This window comes from Ornithodoros turicata, chromosome 4, assembly GCF_037126465.1.
Source record: "Ornithodoros turicata isolate Travis chromosome 4, ASM3712646v1, whole genome shotgun sequence".
NCBI classification, from domain to species: domain Eukaryota; kingdom Metazoa; phylum Arthropoda; class Arachnida; order Ixodida; family Argasidae; genus Ornithodoros; species Ornithodoros turicata.
This window is the reverse complement of record NC_088204.1, coordinates 20,249,699-20,269,746: the sequence shown is the minus strand read 5'-3', so window position 1 is coordinate 20,269,746 and position 20,048 is coordinate 20,249,699. Positions and strand designations below refer to the sequence as shown.

Here is a 20,048-nt window from a genome sequence, read left to right as displayed (position 1 = left end):
CTTGTCTGCTTGGATTGCACAAACTAATTTGTATAATTTTATTACCACGGCGTGTCTCATCTTGTCCCACGCAATGCCTCATCTTGCCCCGAGGGTTGGGGCAAGATGAGACAATCTACATTTTTGAATTTTTTGCTCTGTGCTCACTTTAGACCGGCTACGTCCGTTCTGCACTTACAGGTCAAAAGCTCTGACCACTAAGAATGTGCCTATGGTTAGTTTTTTTTTTTTTTTACACGAAAAATAAAAAATTCATATTCAATTGCAAATTTCTGTCTCATCTTGCCCCACCTTACCCCATGTACTGCGCGTGCGCAGAACCACTAACGCTATCACTTGCGTATGCAAAGGCGACAACGTACGATATACTAAAACTCACTATTCTTATCTCTAGCGCTTGTCATGACATGAACTCGGTTGTTCACCTTGCTACAGGAAACGTCGTCATATGTGCCATTTCACTGATACACATCTAACATCTCCATTTTTTTTGCAAATCAATCAATCAATCACCGATACATGTGCTTGTGCGCGTAACAGCTCAAATGCTTTTACCTTCCGAGTTCGGTGTTCCCTACAGTGTAATTCGTTTAACATATGGTATCTGATAATGGTGAGTTTTAGTATAACGTACGCTGTCGCCGTTGCGTACGCTACCTAGAACCACCAACGCTGTCCCTTATACGCAAAGGCGATAGCGTACGACATACTAAAACTCACTAGCAGAATGTCCTATGGGTAACGTACGCAACGGCCTTTGCGTATGCGAGGAGACGGCATGTTCACACTGCGCGTTGACCGCGATGCAACGTTCGGCGCATGCGTAGTGCGCTCCCGCTATTTCCTTGCGTACGCAAAACGATTACTTACGCGCTACTAAACCTCCCTATGGTATGTAAGAAATGTAATGTCCCATACATTGCGGAAATTTTAAACGCAATGCGTGAGAATACGCTATGGTCGTAAGTCCCATTTTATCAATAAGAGTGAGACCACCAACCCTTACTAATTCTGATCTTCCCAGGGGTTGATGCTCATCTAAAAGTCGTCATCCTAGAGTCTGGCTGCACAAAATAACGAACGAGAAAAAAAGAAAACGTCAATCTTTTCTCTTTTACGTCAACCTTTTCCGTGGTTTTGGAAGGCCACGTGACACTCCCACGTGATCGCCAGAGTGCGTTTGCGTTACGCTGAAATTGTATAACCACCAGGGTAACCAAGAGAAATAAAGTTAAACCGTTTCACGGGAGATTAAAGAGCTTTCACTACAAGTTTAATATCAACCTCAAACGCCCGACGGTGGCACAATGCCCAAAGATGAAACCAATTGTTTCACTTGCAATCACAGTCGGCTTAATCCGTACTCATTTTCCTTCCCTGAATGCATCTGACCTTGATGACGAGTGCACTCATTTATCCCCGTTTCTTCTTGGGTTGCTTTTCACGAGTTTGTCTGTCGTGTCGTACTCCGTTTCTTGTTTATTCTTTTACTCGACTATAGATCCGATTTCACCAACGCCGATTAACATTGGAACCGAGATCAACGGCCCCTCAATTTGAATTTAACGCTTAACTCTGCTTCATTAAAGGGAATTATTGCCACTGAAGCATTCATCATGTCACCAACTAACGTTTGCAAGAAACGGTTTGAGTTAGCTTCAAGTTTTAGCCACCGTCGATCTCGGTTTAAAGTTAACCAGCGCTGGTGGAACCGTGCCTATGATAACCAGAAAGGCGTGACTATAGCGAAACTTTTACTGCACGATGCAACGAGGCCGTTTTTCTAACTATTTTTTTTTTGTTCTGTGTCAGCGCCGCGAAGCAACTGTGGCTATCGGCAGCGTACAGACGTGGACAGGTGGAGAGAGGGCAGCAGGAAGGACGCAGGGAACAGTGGGTGTTAGTGCGCGTCCTGGGCCGACTTCATGGGGGACTGTGCCGACATTTGTCTGGAAACTATGCCAAAAATCCCAGGGAAAACCTCAGACGGCACAGCCGGTGGTAGGATTCGAACTCCTCACCCACTTGGCGTCTTGGCTTCCACCACCGAACGGACACTCGTTGCCACTCGGCGATCCCATGCCACTGCTAACAGGACCTTTGTGTCCGCAGTCTGAACTATCGTATCACCCTGTTTTCCTTCCATCCCTGTGTTCAAACCGCCTTTCCCCTGATCCCCTTAGCATACTGCACCAGAAATCCATTGTCCTTCTACTCTTCCTGTTCGCCCTTTTCTCCTGACTATAATTAGGGAGTGACTTTTTCGGGTTAAACCCGATGCCACCCGGTTATTCCCGCCCGAACTGACCTCCGACCAATTCGGGTTAAACCCGATATCTCCCCGAATGCCAGTCACTATGAAATCCTCAAGTGACATTCCCACTGGAGACGGACAAAGGTCGCCACGTGTGACACATGTAAGAATGGGTCACTTAAATTCCCAGCAATACACCCATGTGTGTCAACACTGTCTATGCCTTCGTGGATTACCGCTGGAATGTCACGATCCCGCAAAACAACAAAAAGAAAAGGTTAGGAAGGTACTTAATAGACAAGAGGAGAAAAACAAAAACAACCGATAATACCCGAAGGCACAATTATCGCCCAATTTCTCCAAGAATTACATATTTAAAAATAGCGCCCGATTTTTACCCCCGAATCTGAGAAAGGCATTTCACCCTAAAAAGTCACTCCCTAACTATAACGCACTATGAATTGTCTTGCTCTTCTGTACATTAATGATTCTGCGTGCGTGTTCGTGTGCCCCCCTCCTCCTCTCTCTCCCGCTTGCCTACTATGGTATCAATCTCTATCACCTGATGAAGCGTAGATTCTACGTTAAAGTTCGTCAATGTTCCTAACTGTTTGAACTCTATTCTGACTCCCTGCTTCTGCTTCGTATACTTGACTTTTGTATATATTATATATACATATATGCGTGTGTGCTTTCTCTATTTACATATAGAACAACGCTTAGAAATTTCTTTTTGTGAACCGGACCCTCGCGAGCTAGAAGTCCTTTGTAACACAGACTCGGTTAATTCGATCAAGTCGTGGAGTTGTTGAATAGCTACAAATAGATTCAACAGATGTAGATCTCATTGTGAGCACGTGTGGCCGTAAATGACAAAATGTCGCTTTGTGCGGTATACAGGAAGATACGGAAGAAAATGTATGCAGTTTGAAAGACAACCTGCCCGTCGTAACTCTCAAAAAGACTTCACTTGGTACATTTAGGGCGGACAGAATTCTGCTAGTGTGTATCGCCTATCAGCCATGTGTTTGCGCTATCAACCAAAATCGACGTTTACCGATAAAATGACGTACATTTCAATTTGTGCACTTTGTACGGTACTTTAAGTACCTTTTTTGGTAGTCGGTGGTGGTGGTGACGAAACCCAGCTGTCAAGTACTCAAGTACCAAATTGGCAACACAACCGCAAAGCTTGGTCGCAAAATCATCGCTTTGGGTCCATATTAATGAGTCTGCTGCAAACTATCCACGTTTTCTAACTAGCACTTGGTAAAAGTGCTAGTTGAAAGCTTTCTAAAGATAACAGTTGAAACATAATCACGTCACTAGGTTATAGTTTTAGCATTACCAACTGTCGAAACGTGCAGGGGTACTATTTAAATTTCACTTGATGTGTGCTTCAAAGTATATTTGCAAAGGACTTTGTACTTTACTTGAAGCACATTTGTGGTATCGTACTTTGTACTGTACTTAAAGTACAACAGGTGCTAGGTGCTTGGCACCTTACTTCAAGTACAATTTTTAGGTACCTTGCCCATCTCTGCATACAAGACATACTCCAACTACTCATTTGTTGCTTGGCGCGTTGCGTTCCTTAAATCATGACCCAAATTTGACTGCTTACATTATTTTTTTCGAGAAACATTCCTCACCTTGTGAAGCATCTTGTCGACGATTCCTTCGAGTGAGGTCTCTTGCACGTCCAGCAGAAGGACCGCCTGAATGAGGAACTGGTCGACGTCCATAGAAGCTCGAACCTCGGCGCCGAAGTCCTTCATCGGCAGCCGCTGCAATACGCACGATGTTAATTCTTCCCGTTCATAAGGCAACGTTGGTGACGGTGGTGGCGGTGACACCGTTGGACTGCGCGCGGACCCTCGCCGGCGCACCGACATCAAGGTGATGGGTGCACCACTTCCCCCACCCCCGGCAGGAGCGGCCATCGGCACTAACATGAAGACGAGAACACCGGCGCGTCTTTTTAAAAAAATGATACGTCGTCTAATGTAAGACGACGTCCTACATGCGGGACCGCATTTGACGGGTCACCGTGAAGGACGTTTTCCCAACTGGTGGCCGTCGCCTTTTGCCGCTTCACCTACCAGCACCTCGGGGCTGCTGACCGCGGTGCGGTATTTGCGCGCCATCTGTGATCGGATCCGCGAAATAGGTTTGAGGTGAACAGACGACAGTTCGGTTGAGAGGAGAGAATTGCTTTGCGTCATAGGAGGGAGAAGGTTTGCGCAAAGCGCTGCTGACAGAGCACACATCGTATCGTGGTGTTTACCTCGCGTAGCTAGGAGTTGTTCCTGTAGGTCCTGTAGCAAATATGTGTGCTTACATAGTTGTTTTTTTTTTTCTTCTTCTTTTTTGATGCAGGTGCATCCGCAAGGCTATCTTGGCTCTTGCCTCCGTAGTCATATCGCGAGTGTGACTTGATCCGTGACCCGATTCGGTATTTACATCGATCGAACTTATATATATATATATATATATATATATATAAGTTCGATGTAAATACCGAATAGTTGTTTCGCGACAATTATTACATATATATATATATATATATATATGTAATAATTGTCGCGAAACAACTGCGATCATGAGCAACGCCATAGTGGTCGGGTCTGGGGATTAATTTTACCCACCTGTGTGTTCTTGAACATGTACCCGTTTGTGCTGTGTGTACCCTTGTACCCGTCTGAGCAACTTGTACCCATTTTTATTTTTATTGTTTTATGCTGCACATATAGAAATCTTTCGTTATATTACTCTTGCAGCCGACAGAAAATTTTTATTTTGCTGTTAATGTACCGCTGCAATAATGACACAAGTTAGAAAGTTGTAGGAAACCCATTTAAAGGTAGCTTTAACACACAATCATGGAACTTCGAAGCGTAGTTATTTACAGTTGCGTCTTCGCGCTCCGCTCTAAAGTTCAATGCGCGCAAATCATTTTATGTGAACTCTCATATACTCAATACTCTCAATTCTCATCTCAGAGTGTGATGTGATGTGGTAGAAAAAAAAAAAAAGGGGGGGTCCCCCATCCGCAGCAGGAGCGGCCATCGGCACTAACATGGAAACGAGAACACCGGCGCGTCTTTAAAAAAAAAAAAAAATGTCAGTGTAAATGTAAATGTAATGTAAGACGACGTCCTACATGCGGGACTGCATTGACACTACCCACTCTGGGATATATGTATATACAGAGCTTGTTACTTCAAATATTAGGTTGAAACAATGGGAGGAATCCAGCAAGTCTTTTGTCAAAGCCCCAAAGATTTCAAGTCGTTTCGTATCATTACTAATCATATGTCACATGGCAAAAGAAAAAAAAAAGGAAAGGGAAGGGAAAACGCAGTTCGCAGACGAAGAGAAGGTACACTTGAATCCATCCATGAATTCCGACCACGATTAATCTGGACGTTGTGAATCAACAGTGCGTATCTTGCCCCGTTTTTCATTTTCCTCGAATCATTTCACCGCGACATGAAGTAAGACTCAATTAATAACTCCCCGCTAATCGATATGTAGCACTCACGAGTTCGATAATACAGTGACGTCTAAGCAACCAGTGTTTATGAATTGATCGTTACGGATGTACCTGTACCAGAGACCTTCTCGGGCGCTTAATGTACGGTGAATGTGATTGTGACATTCCAAGTGCGCGGGTTTTCGATAAAATTGGGTCATGTTCTATGTCCTAAATATCTAGGAAGATTCGTTAATTTAAGAAAATCACTCGCATTTAATACAATTGTTTATAGAAGTTTGATCTACACCCTGTACAGAAACAGGCTTCACATCATAACACGTTCGGCGCCGTACGCAGAATTACGACCGTTATCGCTCTTGACCTGGGGGGATAGTGGGGCGTACCCCCATCTGTGCCGATTAAAGTAAATACAAATCGCCCCAAAAGGGGCGTGCGCCTACCTTCTTAACTAACCGGAACAAAGAAGGATATCGTTTCGACAAAAATATTGGTTGGCTATAGGAACGTGTCGTGCAGTGAAGCTCCCTTTCTACAGTGCAAACCCGCCTGCGTGTTAAGCGAGCCATTTAAATTAAAAAGATATATAACTGTCCACTTGTCTCAAGCGACCTTTGTGTATCCCCGAATGAGTTTACGAAAAGCGTGTCAATGAGAGCGGAATTCTCGCAGACGTATAGTATATACTGTCACTTTACACATACACTCTAAAAATAGGACATCATGACCCATAGCACGCCGTGAATCAAACATTTCGGAAGAAGATACAGCTCAATTTTACAACAAATCAGGAAAAAAGAACGTTATGAAGACGGTTGCTGCTAAGTGCTTTCTTTCTTTCTTTCTTTCTTTATTTATTTATTTATTTATTCTATTTTTAGGGTGTAGTTGCAAGCATCCTCGCACCCTCCGCACTGAAAGTGCGAAATGCCTTTTAGTGCCGCCAATATACCGAACAGATCGCGACAATAAGTGTACAAGAAAAGCTTTCGAGGGAGAAATCAGAAATATTCCCAGTGATTACCAGCTTTAAGCTTATCTCCTCGCATTTTTACGGCATAGCTGTTGTCTGGTCTAAATTCCTATTATGACTCCGCCGCAATTAAAAGCTCATTCTGAAACGCACGCCGCAAAAACGGGGAGATATTCTTGTATCTCGCGAGCATTGGAACCTCCCTAATGATTCCGAATTCGGAATATCCGAACACAATTGGCGAGATGGAAAGTCGTTTACAAGTGGCACCGTCTTCTGTTGCTTATCTACTGTTGATTCACTTGGATTTCGGTAGGCCTAAAAGCCTCATGTACCCTGACAAAATTCTGCATCGCTCTGTATTTCGACCGTTTGCCGTCTGCGAACAAAAAAAAGGGGGAACACTCCTTTTTATTGAATGCACCGGGAAGGATTCATTCGAGTAATGGCAGGATCCAAATAAAACGTCAAGGCCGCAGTCAAAATGGCGCCTCGGAGTGTGTGCATAGCGCTCCAAAGAATAGGGGGAAAAAAAAGAAAAAGAAAACAGAAAAGCGTGAAAACATGTCGAAAAGGCGTGCCTCTGTGCGATGCGTAAAAGACATCCAGCACGTTTTCTGAAGCCGGATAAATTACCATTGTTAGAAACAATAGGGAAGCAAAAGCGGGCCGAAAAGGTGACGGTACGTTGCTTTGTTTGCACGAAACACTGACGTATTTTGAAGCAGTGATATTTGTAAAACAAGTTTCACGCACAAAATTGCCTAAACGTGGACGTGAGAGCTAGAAAGCCTGCGGTGTCTAATAGGAAACACTTCAAAAACACGTCACTGCATTTAAACAACGGTTTAAAATTATGTTAAAGTTAGTCGCGATCGCTAAATGTCTGTCGTTCTATTTTAACTCAAATACCGCAAAAATATCGTGTTGAGGTAGTCTACCTTGGGATTAAAGGATTGCTGCTCACGTAACGCAAATATCTTCAAGAGCAACATGTCAACAAAACCAAAGCACGACACCGTTCGCTTCACAGATATCTATTTTTCGTTATCGTTTTTACTATGAGACGACCGTTTTTTTATACATATATTTTTGAAGCATTCGCGGAAGAACGCACAGAAAACAAAACCACAGTGACATCCGTCGTAATGTGTCACTAGGCCATCTCAATGTTGTGTGTCTCCTTCTTACTTTATTCGCAGACGACAGGGCGGCAAAGGTAATGGAAGAATGAAAACGCAGACGACACTTACCTCAAACTTAGCGTACATGAGCGAAACTTCGTCGCCATCATCTGAAAAAGAGAAAAATGAGCGCTTGGGGTCAGCCGTCGCAGAGGACAGACATGTTCGACCATTGCAGGTGGTTGAGGGAGAAAGATAGGAAACACTCACCGTAAGCTATGCGCCATTCGTCGTTTTGAAAGATCCATTGAAAATGTCGTACGGGATTTCGCTTGGCCGTCTCGCCGGTCACATATTGTCGCAGCGATCCCCGAAAGGAGCCGCGGACTCGGCGGACGCTCATGGTGGTACCCTGGCAGCTTTGGCTTCCCGGTTGAGAGGCACCACCACCGTCTAAGCGCCCCCCGACGTCCTCACGGCGGCGAATCGATGGCCAGCGTGCGAGAAGAGAAAAGACGTTCTTTTCCCGCGCTCATCATCCATCGCTCCCGGAGAGCGTGACGTCGTAAAGTGGATCACGTGATACAGCGAACAGCATCTCCGCAGTTTCCGTCGTCTGCTATGTTTCTGCCCTGTCGCTGGTGGAGGTCGCCGTTGCGTAAAGTGGAGTTTAAATTTATGGGATGATCGGCACTGTGCGTTTGGGCATAGTTCGAGAATATGCTAAATTTCAATTACAAAATACTAATAGGAAAGGTAGACGCTGTCATCTTGTAAAGGGTTTTTTGAGTCGTCGCACTTGCACATCTGCAAGTATTGCTGATGAAATAAAGCAGTTTCACATTTCCTGAAATTTACTCAATAATGCAAAGAGAAATGAGTTGAAAACACGACGTCTTGTGCCTCGCGCTTTATAGTTAATTTAAAACAGCTTTGCCACACAAATATATAATATTTTGACTGTAGCGCCATCAAGCGTACAGGGCAGAAGTCATGTCCTGTGGAGGTTCATCAAGTGACGTTTCAAGACGCTGTTGTCTTCGCCACTCGAACGCACTCACCTCCGTTCGCTAATAGTCCGAATCATCGATTGGCCTGGCGACAGCCAATAGCGCATCGATTGGCGTTTGTCGGCGACCAATCCGCGGATAGCGACGGCAGCGCCTTTGAATCGGTTTTCTTCGACGCCAGGCTGTGATCGATGAAATCGTGACGGAAAAGTCAGCTCCTTCAGGTTTTGTTTTCGAATCGCACGATAAGCCACAAAACGAAAAACATGTTTCCGCAAGAGCTCCAGGTCTACTTGAGCGCTGAACAAACAGGTACCCTGGTAGTACAGCCCATCGTTAAGAGCTCAGAATAGAATTTGTATAATGACCGGTTCAGCAGGTCGATAGCCTGTCTCAAACATATTAAGCGAACACGCGATATTTGCTATAGCCTTGATTGTTCCCTGCATGAGAGAGCACGTCTGGTGTTTTCTACGCAGTTCTAAAGAGCCTCGTTGCGATGAGGGCACGCGTATTGGGGTGCGTCCAGGAAAATGAAAGGCGCATTGTACGAAAGTGTTGTCTGCCGTAAAGGAAACGGTTTTGGTGCAGGAGACTTTTAGTTTCAGTTTCAATACGCAACGCCTATACGTAGCGATGCTTCAGAAAGGGAATAACCGTATTTCCACTCTGTTAATGTTTTTGTAGTTTCCGGTTCTTTGTTTTATTTAATGTTTCTGGAGATATTATGTTTATGTGCTTGCTCACATTTCAGTCAACAGTACCAAATGCTATACCAGCGTCATTGAACATTATTGAACAAATAAATAAAGTTTGTGCCGCAGGTGTGCGCTAAGCGACTGACGACGTTTTTCGTTTTTTCTTTGTTTGTTTTCATGTAAACATGTCAACATGATGCCGTCTATGTCATGTTTATACCGTGCAAGTTTGTGGTAAGATGTATGCCACTATTACTGGTCTGCAACAAAGTTTTTTGCCTGTAAAGGGTACTCTAACGCATTATAACGCTTAGGGAGGGAAAGCTGACTTTACAAATTTGATGCTCGCGTATTTTAGTTGAGCTATGAGCGGCGTATAGACGTGGACAGGTGGGGAAAGGCTAGCAAGAAGGAGTGGGAGGCAGTTGGGTTACTCTGCGTTCTGGGCCGACTTCAGGGGGAACCGTGCCGGCATCCGTCAGGAAAGTCTGCCGGAAAACCCAGGGAAAATCTCAGACAGTACAGCCGACGGTAGGATATGAAGCCACCACCTCCGAGTCTTCAGCACGACCTTGGTGTAACCAGCAACGAGCAGATCTTTTTATCCGCTCGACCATGTCGCTGGTAGTTCTGTTTTTAGAGTGTAATATCGCTATACAGCCTAAATATTACATTCTCTGTGAGACAGTGTTGCAGCGTCATTACAGCGCGTTGCGTACCTCGTCTCTCCAACCCGCTCAGTTCAGGGCACAACTATCTTCTCGTCCCTGCTGTTGACACGAGATGCCATTGATTATGCCCACAGCTTTCACCAGCATGGTTCAGTCGCTTCGTTTGATCAGGCCAAAAGCTTTGATCGCGAGGAGCATTATTAACCTTTTGGTGTTCTGCGTCTGTTTGACGTTCCCGTAGCCTTCATCTCTCTGCTTCAGTCGTTGTCCTCAGACTTGACAAGTGACACGCCGTTAATGGCAACATCACGCAACCGTTTTCAATAACACGTGGCGTTCGTCAGGGTTGCCCGTTATCCCCCATGCTGTTCGTGTTGTGCGTAGACCCGCTCTTACGTAGGCTTGCTGCTTGCCGTCGTATTCGTGGTTTTCCGCTCCCCTGTTTGCGGTTCGGTGGTGGTATATCTGCGTATGCAGATGGCATTACACTCTTTCTCAGGGACAGTGATAGCCTGTGCGGAGCGCTTCAGATTTTTGGCGAGTATTCGCGTGTTCCTGCTGCCCAGCTTAACACTTCGAAAAGTAAGGCATTGCCTATTGCAGGTTTTAGTGGCAACTTCTTGGGCGGTATAGAGCAGTGCTCATCCCTTCGAATCCTGGGAGTAGTATTTAACCAACGGAATGTGGCACGAGAAAACTGGGATTCCCTGCTCCAGGATGTTGGACGCAAGGTGTCGACAGCCAGTAGGTTTGACCTACCTTTTCAAGAGCGTGCATACCTAATCAAGCATGTGCTATGCAGTAAGCTGTGGTTCGTTTCGCGGGTCGCTATACCGCCTCGTGCTGTATTCACTAGGGTTTCTTCGGTGATTTTCTCCTTCTTTTGGGGTGGAAGAACAGCTCTTGTTAGACGTACGGTCCTACAACAGCCGCGATCACAAGCAGGCTGGAGCCTCCCGTGCATTTCTACTTTTTGTATACCGCTCCGTGTTGTCGACGATACTGAGCCTTCAGCGCGCGTGCTTGCATTGTACTGGCTTGGTCACTTTCGCAGAGCATTTGTTCCTCGCGGACTAGGGAATATGTACCTTGAAGTCAGTTCCAGGTGCCTGTTTTATCGACGTATCGCAGATAGATTTTGCGACATACAGACTCGGGCCCCTCACGTCGATACCTCGGTCGGTCCCTGCATCACGTATCTGCGAATTGCTATGTCCCTCGGATGAACCCCGGTCGGATAACCTGGGAAACCTAGGTCTATATCGTGGGGCGGTATCCGGCCTGATAATTTCCCACGCGAAGTGCGTGACTTTTTGTGGAAGGTGGCCTGTGGTGTCCTACCTACGCGAGATCGATTAAATCAGTGGGGTGTTACCAGCACCTCCCGTTGTCCGGATTGTCCCAACATCGGATCAATGTCCCACGTATTAGATAACTGCGTTGTATCAAGAGCGTTTTTGGACTCTCGTTTGTCGAGTTTTTCCGTTCCGCTATCGTTTAGGGTACCGTATCAGGGACAAGATTGTTCTTCTTCTTGTTGCAGTGGCAAGGTACGTCTTGTGGAAGAACAGATGCAGAGCGGTAGCTCAAAGCGGGCGCCTTCGCGTTCAGTACCCTCTCCTCATGTCGCTCCACAAGCAGGTAGTCATTCTTTTGGAGACCCAGCTTGTTACACTTCGAGAGACACACTTGAGTTCCTCCGAAGGTGGTCGACGCGGTACATTAGTGTCCGCCGCGGCCGTGTCTCCTTGAATTGCCACTGGCTCCCTTTGTGGCATTCTTTTGTGGGTTTCTTTGAAAATATTACGCGCGTTTTAGCTTGTTTGGCTAGTAGAGTGTGACTTGTGTAGTGTAAGCATTTTGTGTATTTAGCTTGTGCTACGCATTATATTGAAACTGTATTGAATTGTATCGAACTTGTACTACACAAGTTTACTTGGTCATATTAAATATCCTGATTAGAATCGGAGGATACGCTCACAGCTTAAGTGTTTGCGCACAACGATGGTACTAATCACCCCGGCAATCACATCGTGCCTTTTCGTTTTGTTAGTTCCTTTCTTAATGCTTCCTCTATTATTGCTGTCGCACAGACTTTGGAGAACCCGGTAAAGGCTGGTTTATATTGAGCTTTATGCTGTTAAGAACAAGAGACGTCAAACTAAAAAGAAAGCCTCTTGTTGTTTTACCAACCACCAAAGCCTCGTTACTTTCCCAGCAGCGGTAGCATTTGTTTAAAAAGATAATACAAAAATACCGCACATGGCACCTTTGGCACGACATAGGGTGCGTGTGCCCACTTGCAATCACCCGAAATTAGCGGGGAAAAGCAGTTGCACGCATTTTCGAAAGCGCAGTACAGGGCCTCTCCAAACGACGCCGCTATTCCAGTAAACAGGCAGAAAAAGTAATCCACGAGAGGTATCGTGCCCAAAACACAACTTAACGTCAACGAAATCGTGTTCCCTAATCTCGGGGTTGTACATTATGCAACAACTTTACGTGACCGCGTAAGAGAGCCATGACTTACCTGTAAGGGGTGATGATGAGGGTGAAGCGTCCTCACGAGGGGAACCCCGCCCAGGTGAGGCCGCCCAGCTATGGTCGTGCTGGCACAATCACGGGTTCCGAAAACCGCTTGGAAGACAAATTTTTTTCAAGAACCGGAAACGAAACGTAACCGCAATTTACTATAGGCAATTAACAGAAACCGTAACCTGAACTGAAAAATGTGATTTCGGTTACCGATTCATACAGAGTGTCCCACCGAAAAAGGGCCAGGGGCTAAAGAAAAAACGGAGTGCTCTACACAAATGGAACCAACTGTACGTGCTTGGCAGTGTGTGCTATATCCAAAAATATTTTTTTCATCTCCCCTTGTCAATTAATTGGCGGTAATTAATTTTTTAACTTTTTAATTATCGGTTTTAGCTAGGTAGGTAAGGACCACTGCCCTCACCACTGCCCTAAGGCCGTGAAGGTGATAACCCTACCAGGGAAGGGAATCCGAGCTGTGGGTGACAGCCTACGTAAATTAATCCCCCGCAATAGCCTCGGTGAAGGCTTGTCCATCATCGCGCATGCTGGACTTAGCTGGACTTATAGGGACTTAGGGATTAAACGATATCCTAAACATGGGAGACTGGGGTGGCATCCAAAACGGAATCGAAGAACTGACATCAAGATATCCAGAAGCTGCAATCCAGGTCTGTACAATATCCGAGGCGATCCACTTCGGTCCTGACGCCCAAACCATGATCCTAACAGCTAACGAAAACCTTCAAGACTTTTGCGGGAACAATCCCGCTCCAGGTGGTGCACCCCTTTAACCAAGACCGCTACACCCCACTTGTAGTAAACTGGTGGTGGAGAAGTTGGGAAGGCGAGCAAAGGCCAGTCAGTTTTTAGTCAGAGGGAAACGGGTCCCCCCTCCCGCCCAGCCATACAACGAGACATTTCCTCACTGCACACCATCGTACCAAGGACAGTAACAATCAAGACGCTAAAACCGACTCCCACGGTGGCGAAGGCTGCCACATGTAAGAACTACTCGGGACAGCTACAGCTACCGCCCGAACATCCCGCGAAGAAGCACACTGGAATACTTTCCGCAGAGGCGCGGTCCACAAGAACGAGACACCAGCAACCCTGCCCACAGCACGCATCCGCAACAACGCTTTCAACAACAAGGGGCCCAGAGTCCCTCGACCCACAGACAAGAAGGGCATGGAACGAATCCACGAGAGAAGCACATATCAGTGCAACCACCAAGTCACTGCTACGGCAGAGGGGAGATGCACTACACAGGTACCGTTCCGCACATCCAGCCCAATCGATGGCCAACGACCAGCCCAGAACACTCAACAGCACCCAACCCAACGTGTGTGAATTATGCTCAAGGGCAAGTGGACTCCCAAACCCAGCAACCGGTAGAAAGATACTCCAACTGGGAAAACACCAGACTACAATATCCCGGCCAGAATGAAATACCCCAGATGTCTCCCCAGAGGTACTTCTAGCCACAGACGCCAACAGCTGCCACAAGAGCCAACACGACGGAAAACAAATCCCCGAAGCAGAGAGGCTCACACGATTAAACAAGACGAGTAGACGGCGCAGGCGCCCAAGACGACGCAAGGAGCGGGCACTATCCAGAAATTAGCCTAGCCGGCCTGAATATACAGGGGGGATCGTGCCTAAAGTGGGAAGGGCTACAAACAAACGGGTCGCAGCTAGACATCCTAGTGTGTGCCATAACAGAGCCACACCTGCACAACCAGGAAACTCCGAACTCCGACTGGCAATGGATCGGAACAAACAGGAACGCGACTGAGAAGAAAGGAGGGGGCGTTGGGTTCTCGTATAGACAACAACTGATTAAGGAAAAAAAAAAACTGCAAAGCGCATATGTGGGTAGAGTTCGAACTCAAAGGAGGTCTGGGTTTCCTTTTTCGGTGTAACTTAAAATGGCAACTGGAACTGGCAGTACCATCGACTTAGGGCCAGTTCTCACTTAGCGCCGCCTGACGCGACGTTGTGAATGGGCGGCGGAAATAGAAGTCAGAGCGCACGATTTTCATGTTCCCACCGCAGTGGCATTCCGTCGTCCAAAGCAGACGGAAACTCAGGAGGCGTGGCTTTTCTCTGCCACCTTATTGGTCGCCAGTGTATCGTTCTCGTCATCTCTCGCCGACGTCGTCGCCGAACACATCCTTCTACAATGCCCTGCCTACAGTCAGGAAAGATCTAAGCATCTAGACCCCATCATCCGTAACGGCTCGCAAGTACATGACGTCATCTTTGGCGGCTCAACGCCGGCAGAAAGACGTTACCACGCGTCAAAACTGGCTTCCTTCCTGAGGGATACCAAGCTGATATATCGTCTCTAAGAACGCATCACAAGTGGCCCTTTCGCCGAGTACTCTTCAACACCTTAGTCAAGCATCCCAACAGTGATTTTATTTTAATTTTCATTTTCATTTTCTGGTGTTCTACCGCTCATCGCTCAACGCTGCTCATCGCTCATCGCTCAACCCCTGATTGGACTTCACTGCAAATCCGAATCTACAGTCCTGTCTTTCCCGTTTTTTTTTTCTTTTTTTACGGACCTGCGTTAGTCGTGACGTTGCCCGCCTTGCGAGGCCGACTACGGCAAGCAGTTACACCACCACCATCACCACCACCACCGACGTCGTGAGAGATCGGCATGGCAAATTTTTTTGACTCGACGTCTCTATTTCCGCCGCCAGCTCACGACGTCGCGTTGGGCGTCGCCAAGTGAGAACAGTGCCGTGTATGCCAAAGGGAGTCTGGCCATTAGGAGGAGCCTAAAAAAGAGGCTCGACCTGTCAATCAAATTGAGCATCTCTCCTCGTCTTTCTCTCTTTGACGGTCACAGCGTCTTGTTCATTGCGTTTCTCTCGCGCGGAGTGACTTTTTCGGGTTACATGCCTTTCTCAGATTCGGAGGGTAAAAATCGGGCGGTATTTTTAAATCTGTAATTCGGGGAGAAATCGGGCGATAATTGTGCCTTCGGGTGTTATCGGGTGTTTTTGTTTATCCTCTTGTCTAATAAGTCCTTTCCTAATCTCTCTTTTTTTGTTTTTTGTTTTGCGGGATCGTGACCTTCCAGCGGTCACGTCCCGAAGGCATAGACAGTGTTGACAGACATGGGTGTGTTGCTGGGAACGTAAGTGACCCATTCTTACATGTGTTACACGTGGCGACCTTTGTTCGTCTTCAGTGGAAACATCGCTTGAGGATTTCATAGTGACTGGAATTCGGGGAGAAATCGGGTTTAACCCGAATTGGTCTGAGGTCAGTTCGGGGGGGAATAACCGGGCGGAATCGGGTTTAACCCGAAAAAGTCACTCCCTAGTTTTACGTTATAACCCTTTACCAACCATTTACCGAACACCTCATACTTACCTCTCATCGTGCATCAAGGTAAGCTAACATCGAATTTCCTGGGTTGTCGTCAATCCTTATCGTCTACCCGGTTTTGGGGACCGGAAGGCTTCGCTTTCCGAAACCTACTTTAGGCAGCGTGTGGCCTTGTGTTTCTGTCTCGGAATTCTTTGATACTCTTCCCCATAACGCAGGGATAATCGATCAAATTATCCGTAAAGGGACGCTAAAGCCCTCAACTTGTTATTTTGGGCGTCCCTTTCATTAGAGTCGACCTGTTGTGGTTGGGCTGGTTGTTAGGCCTAGTCACCACATTGCTCCAGGTAGCTCTCGGCAGTATGTACAGGTGAACTATCGCCCACAGGCCGGATAGCCCGTTCACTGGACTGTGCACTTAATCACATTATCGCCCACAGGTCGGATGGGCCGTTCACTGGGCTGTGCACTAAACCACATTATCGCCCACAGGCCGGATAGCCGTTCACCGGGCAGTGCACTTAACCACATGACCCACAGGCTGGATAGCCGTTAAATGGGCCGTGTCACCAAACCACATTGCCCACAGGCTGGATAGCCGCTCACTGGGCAGTGCTGTAACCTCATTATCGCCTCGAGGCTGGATAGCCGCTCACGGGGCAGGGCATTCGAACCACATTGTCGCCCACAGGCTGGATAGCCGCTCACTGGGTAGTGCATTGTGCTTATTATCCGTTATGCGGGTATTTGAAGGGTCAACCCCTCCCCCTTTTTTCCTACTTTATAGGCACCATGGCAGCCTTTCCTTCAGGGCAGGATTCAGACTAGAGAAGCATTGTTGAGAATCTGGCTACAACTGCAGCCGCTCTGGTGGAGCGAATTCCTCCCCTGCCCTCCCAAGCTGGAGCTGAAGGGCTCCTACTTCGAAGACGGGGAGAACACCAGGGAGCCGCTGTCCCCACCGGAGATACAGCTGCCTGCCCATCAATCTCTCCCAAGCCTTCAAGAAGGTGCCCAGGACACCTCAGGTTCAGTGGCGCCCGTCTCGGGGGATGGTTGACAGGGTTGTCGGGTGTAGGTCATAAGGAGATTTCGCCCGACATCCTCAACTTCCTTCAGAGACACTGGGGCCCGGAGGGCCGTGCCGAGCGCTGCCGGAAGGCCTTGGTGGACTTCCCACGGGTGAAGTCCCCCTTTCTCGTTGACCCGGACTTGAATCCTGCGATGAAGTCCTTGGCTAGGGAGGTCTCCCGGGACAAGAGGCAGGGGGACTCCAATGTGTGTGTGGGGGGGGGGGGCACCAGAGAGACCAGGCGCTCCACGATGCTCAAGCGGCGGTGGTGGCTGCGGTGAGCCCGCTTGTGGCCCTTTTGGAGCTCAGCTCCGGGACGGACCAGGAGCCACCAGCGGGACAGATTTCTGTTTCTCAGGGTGGAGGGGTTGCCGGCCACTTGGCAGCCACCATGTCCCACCTTGGGAGGCTCTTTGCCACCCTGGCTACAGAGCGCCGGGAGTGTGTTCTTAAAGGTCAACTCCGGAGATACCTTCACTTCTTGAAACTGTAACAATATTCTGGAAGCCCGTATCGAACTGTATCTGAAACCACCCTTCATTTCCACAAAAGAGCCCCATATTTTAAATAATCGTAAATTAACCATTTCGAAACAGACATGGGGGCCGCCATTTTTATGACGGCAGCTGTTCACGCGGTCTATATCGCCGACGTAAGTGATATCAGTGTTCTTCAAGACTTCCCTCCCTCTCTACGGAGCATACGGGAATGTAAACAAGCGATGATGGCAGGGAGCGTCTGCTCGATCGACGTAGGCTTCTTGATCGCATCGATTTTTTATATTTCGGATGATCTGCCAATGCCAAAACACGCTGTTGATACCATTTGTGCAGTTAGAATTCGTATAATTATGCTGTCGCGTTCCGGCCAGCGGCAAACTGGCTAAGAACGCAATGAACGTCACGTATGTCGTCAACGGAACTGTGCTACGATTAATACGAAAGATATTTTTATTCGCATTGTAGGTGTCTTTGATAAAGTAAGTCAATTCATTGCTTAATTAAAGACTTCACTCTCTCATAGTTACGGCTCACCACTGCTGCATCACTTGCGCATATCTTTCTCACTCTCGAATACCTGGCGTTTGACGTTACAGGAGCAGTAATCACATTTCTTGGCATTATACCGGGTGAACGAGTTCTGTTTGGCAACGCCATGTTATCGTATACACACTGCAGGTACGTACGTAAGAACTGGGCTTGAATGACAACCTTAGTGTAGATTCGCGATGAACGTATTTGCCGAAATTTTACGCTGTCGAGAGAGCAAGCACCAGATACGAGAACAAGATACTTACATGAGGGCATACGTGGCTTATGAGAGCTGAACAGAAAAAGAAAGGAAGGAAAAAATAAACGAAAACAAAAAATACATTGCACAGTACAAGAACACCGTGCAAGTGTAATTATCAGGGATATCTTGCATCTTATTTCGGCTGGTCTACTAGTGCAGTGCAGCCATGAGCCATCACATTAATCAACCACTAAAAAAAAAGATATGAAGATGATGAGTTGCTTCCATATGTCATCTACAGCAATATTACATCTGGATCTGCATGCTGGTTTCAGGAGCCGAGTTACTTCTTGAATCAATGCAGATCTCCACACATTCCACAGATACTGTCATTTTACACGTAACATTGAATAGACCATAATTTTATTGAATACGCAGAGATCTTAAAACCCCATAATCCCTCGCAACAGGTAAACAAGTACACTGCAAGATGGACAGAATACAGGTGCAGTTGAGGGGAGTTGCCTCAGGACAGAAGCCGCCGATATTTCGAACAGAGACTGTTCTTAGAGACTAGGTACGAGACTTTGTAGACGTTCACTGAAGCCCTTCTGCTGTCGACTTGCATATAATGCCTTGCAGAGCTGTTAGCGTTGTATTGACTCATTCACTGTAACGCTTGCGGTGAGCCCCCCTTGTGTGGTCTCTTCCTTCTGTTCGGGGGCTCATGAACAGCCATCGTCCACAGAGATCGAGCAGAGCACCAGAAAGCCCCTGGACATACCCTGACATGAAAATTAGCATTATTAGCAGTAAAGAAGCAACGCAATTCTCTGTTTCAGTAGTTTTCTCACACACATTCCTTATGCGTAGATACAATATGTGGCACACAAATAAGGTGGAAGCGGTGGTGTGATACATGACCTATTTACCATGACATACTTAGATACGTGACCGAGTAACAGCACTGAGACGAGGCAACTTTTAGTGCACACAATGGCGGGATGTCTTTCAGAATGGGAAGTACACCCACTATCCCCTACAATGCTTCGAATGTTCCAGTTCCTGTATGTGAGGAATGCAGGACAATTTCTTGTTGTTTGTTTGTTTGTTTGTTTGTTTGTAAGAAAAAAAAAAAGGAAAAAAACAAAAAAACAATTGCTTAGTAATCGCTGCTAGCTTGAAATACTGTAAATCACCTTCGTGGGGCCAAAGCAGCTTCCCAATGTCTTGATGTGCACATCTTGCATGGTGACTTTGATGCTCATGAATATGTGAAACAACGTTATGATCCTAATATTCATGACATGCCAGAGTATCATGAGCCATTTTACCGGAACCAGGTTTCCATTATCATTGCTTGTCCATGTGCGCACACATGTGCATGTTCACGATACTGTGGCACCATTATTGTAGCACCAGACGGCGCTTCACCAGTGCTGCTGTATGTACCTGTTTCCTGAGCAAGGAGAAGCAGAAATTATAATTATACCTGTTAAGGCTAATATTGTTAGGAAAAGCAAAAAAGCATCTACATATTTAAGAGCTACAAAATGTGATCAACAATGTTGACAGCATGGCTTGCCTCCAACAACAACAAATAAGTTAATGATAATGAATGGGGAAATTCGCCA

The 20,048-nt window shown here is 46.7% G+C and overlaps 1 protein-coding gene across 2 annotated transcripts in view; it reads right to left on the bottom strand.

Moving 5' to 3' along the window:
• The window catches only part of LOC135391284 (solute carrier family 4 member 11-like), a 66,146-nt gene extending 57,823 nt beyond the window's left edge, over window positions 1-8,323 (bottom strand). Inside the window, exons 1-3 of one of the 2 annotated variants that reach the window (XM_064621491.1) lie at window positions 8,118-8,323; window positions 7,977-8,017; window positions 3,907-4,041 (exon numbers count right to left, since the gene is read on the bottom strand). In XM_064621491.1, the coding sequence (XP_064477561.1) occupies window positions 3,907-4,041; window positions 7,977-8,017; window positions 8,118-8,250 (309 nt within the window). In that variant the 5' untranslated portion in view covers window positions 8,251-8,323. The remainder of the gene's footprint in view (window positions 1-3,906; window positions 4,042-7,976; window positions 8,018-8,117) is intronic. The other variant, XM_064621492.1, reaches the window with a different exon arrangement.
• Between the last annotated feature and the right edge of the window lie 11,725 nt (window positions 8,324-20,048).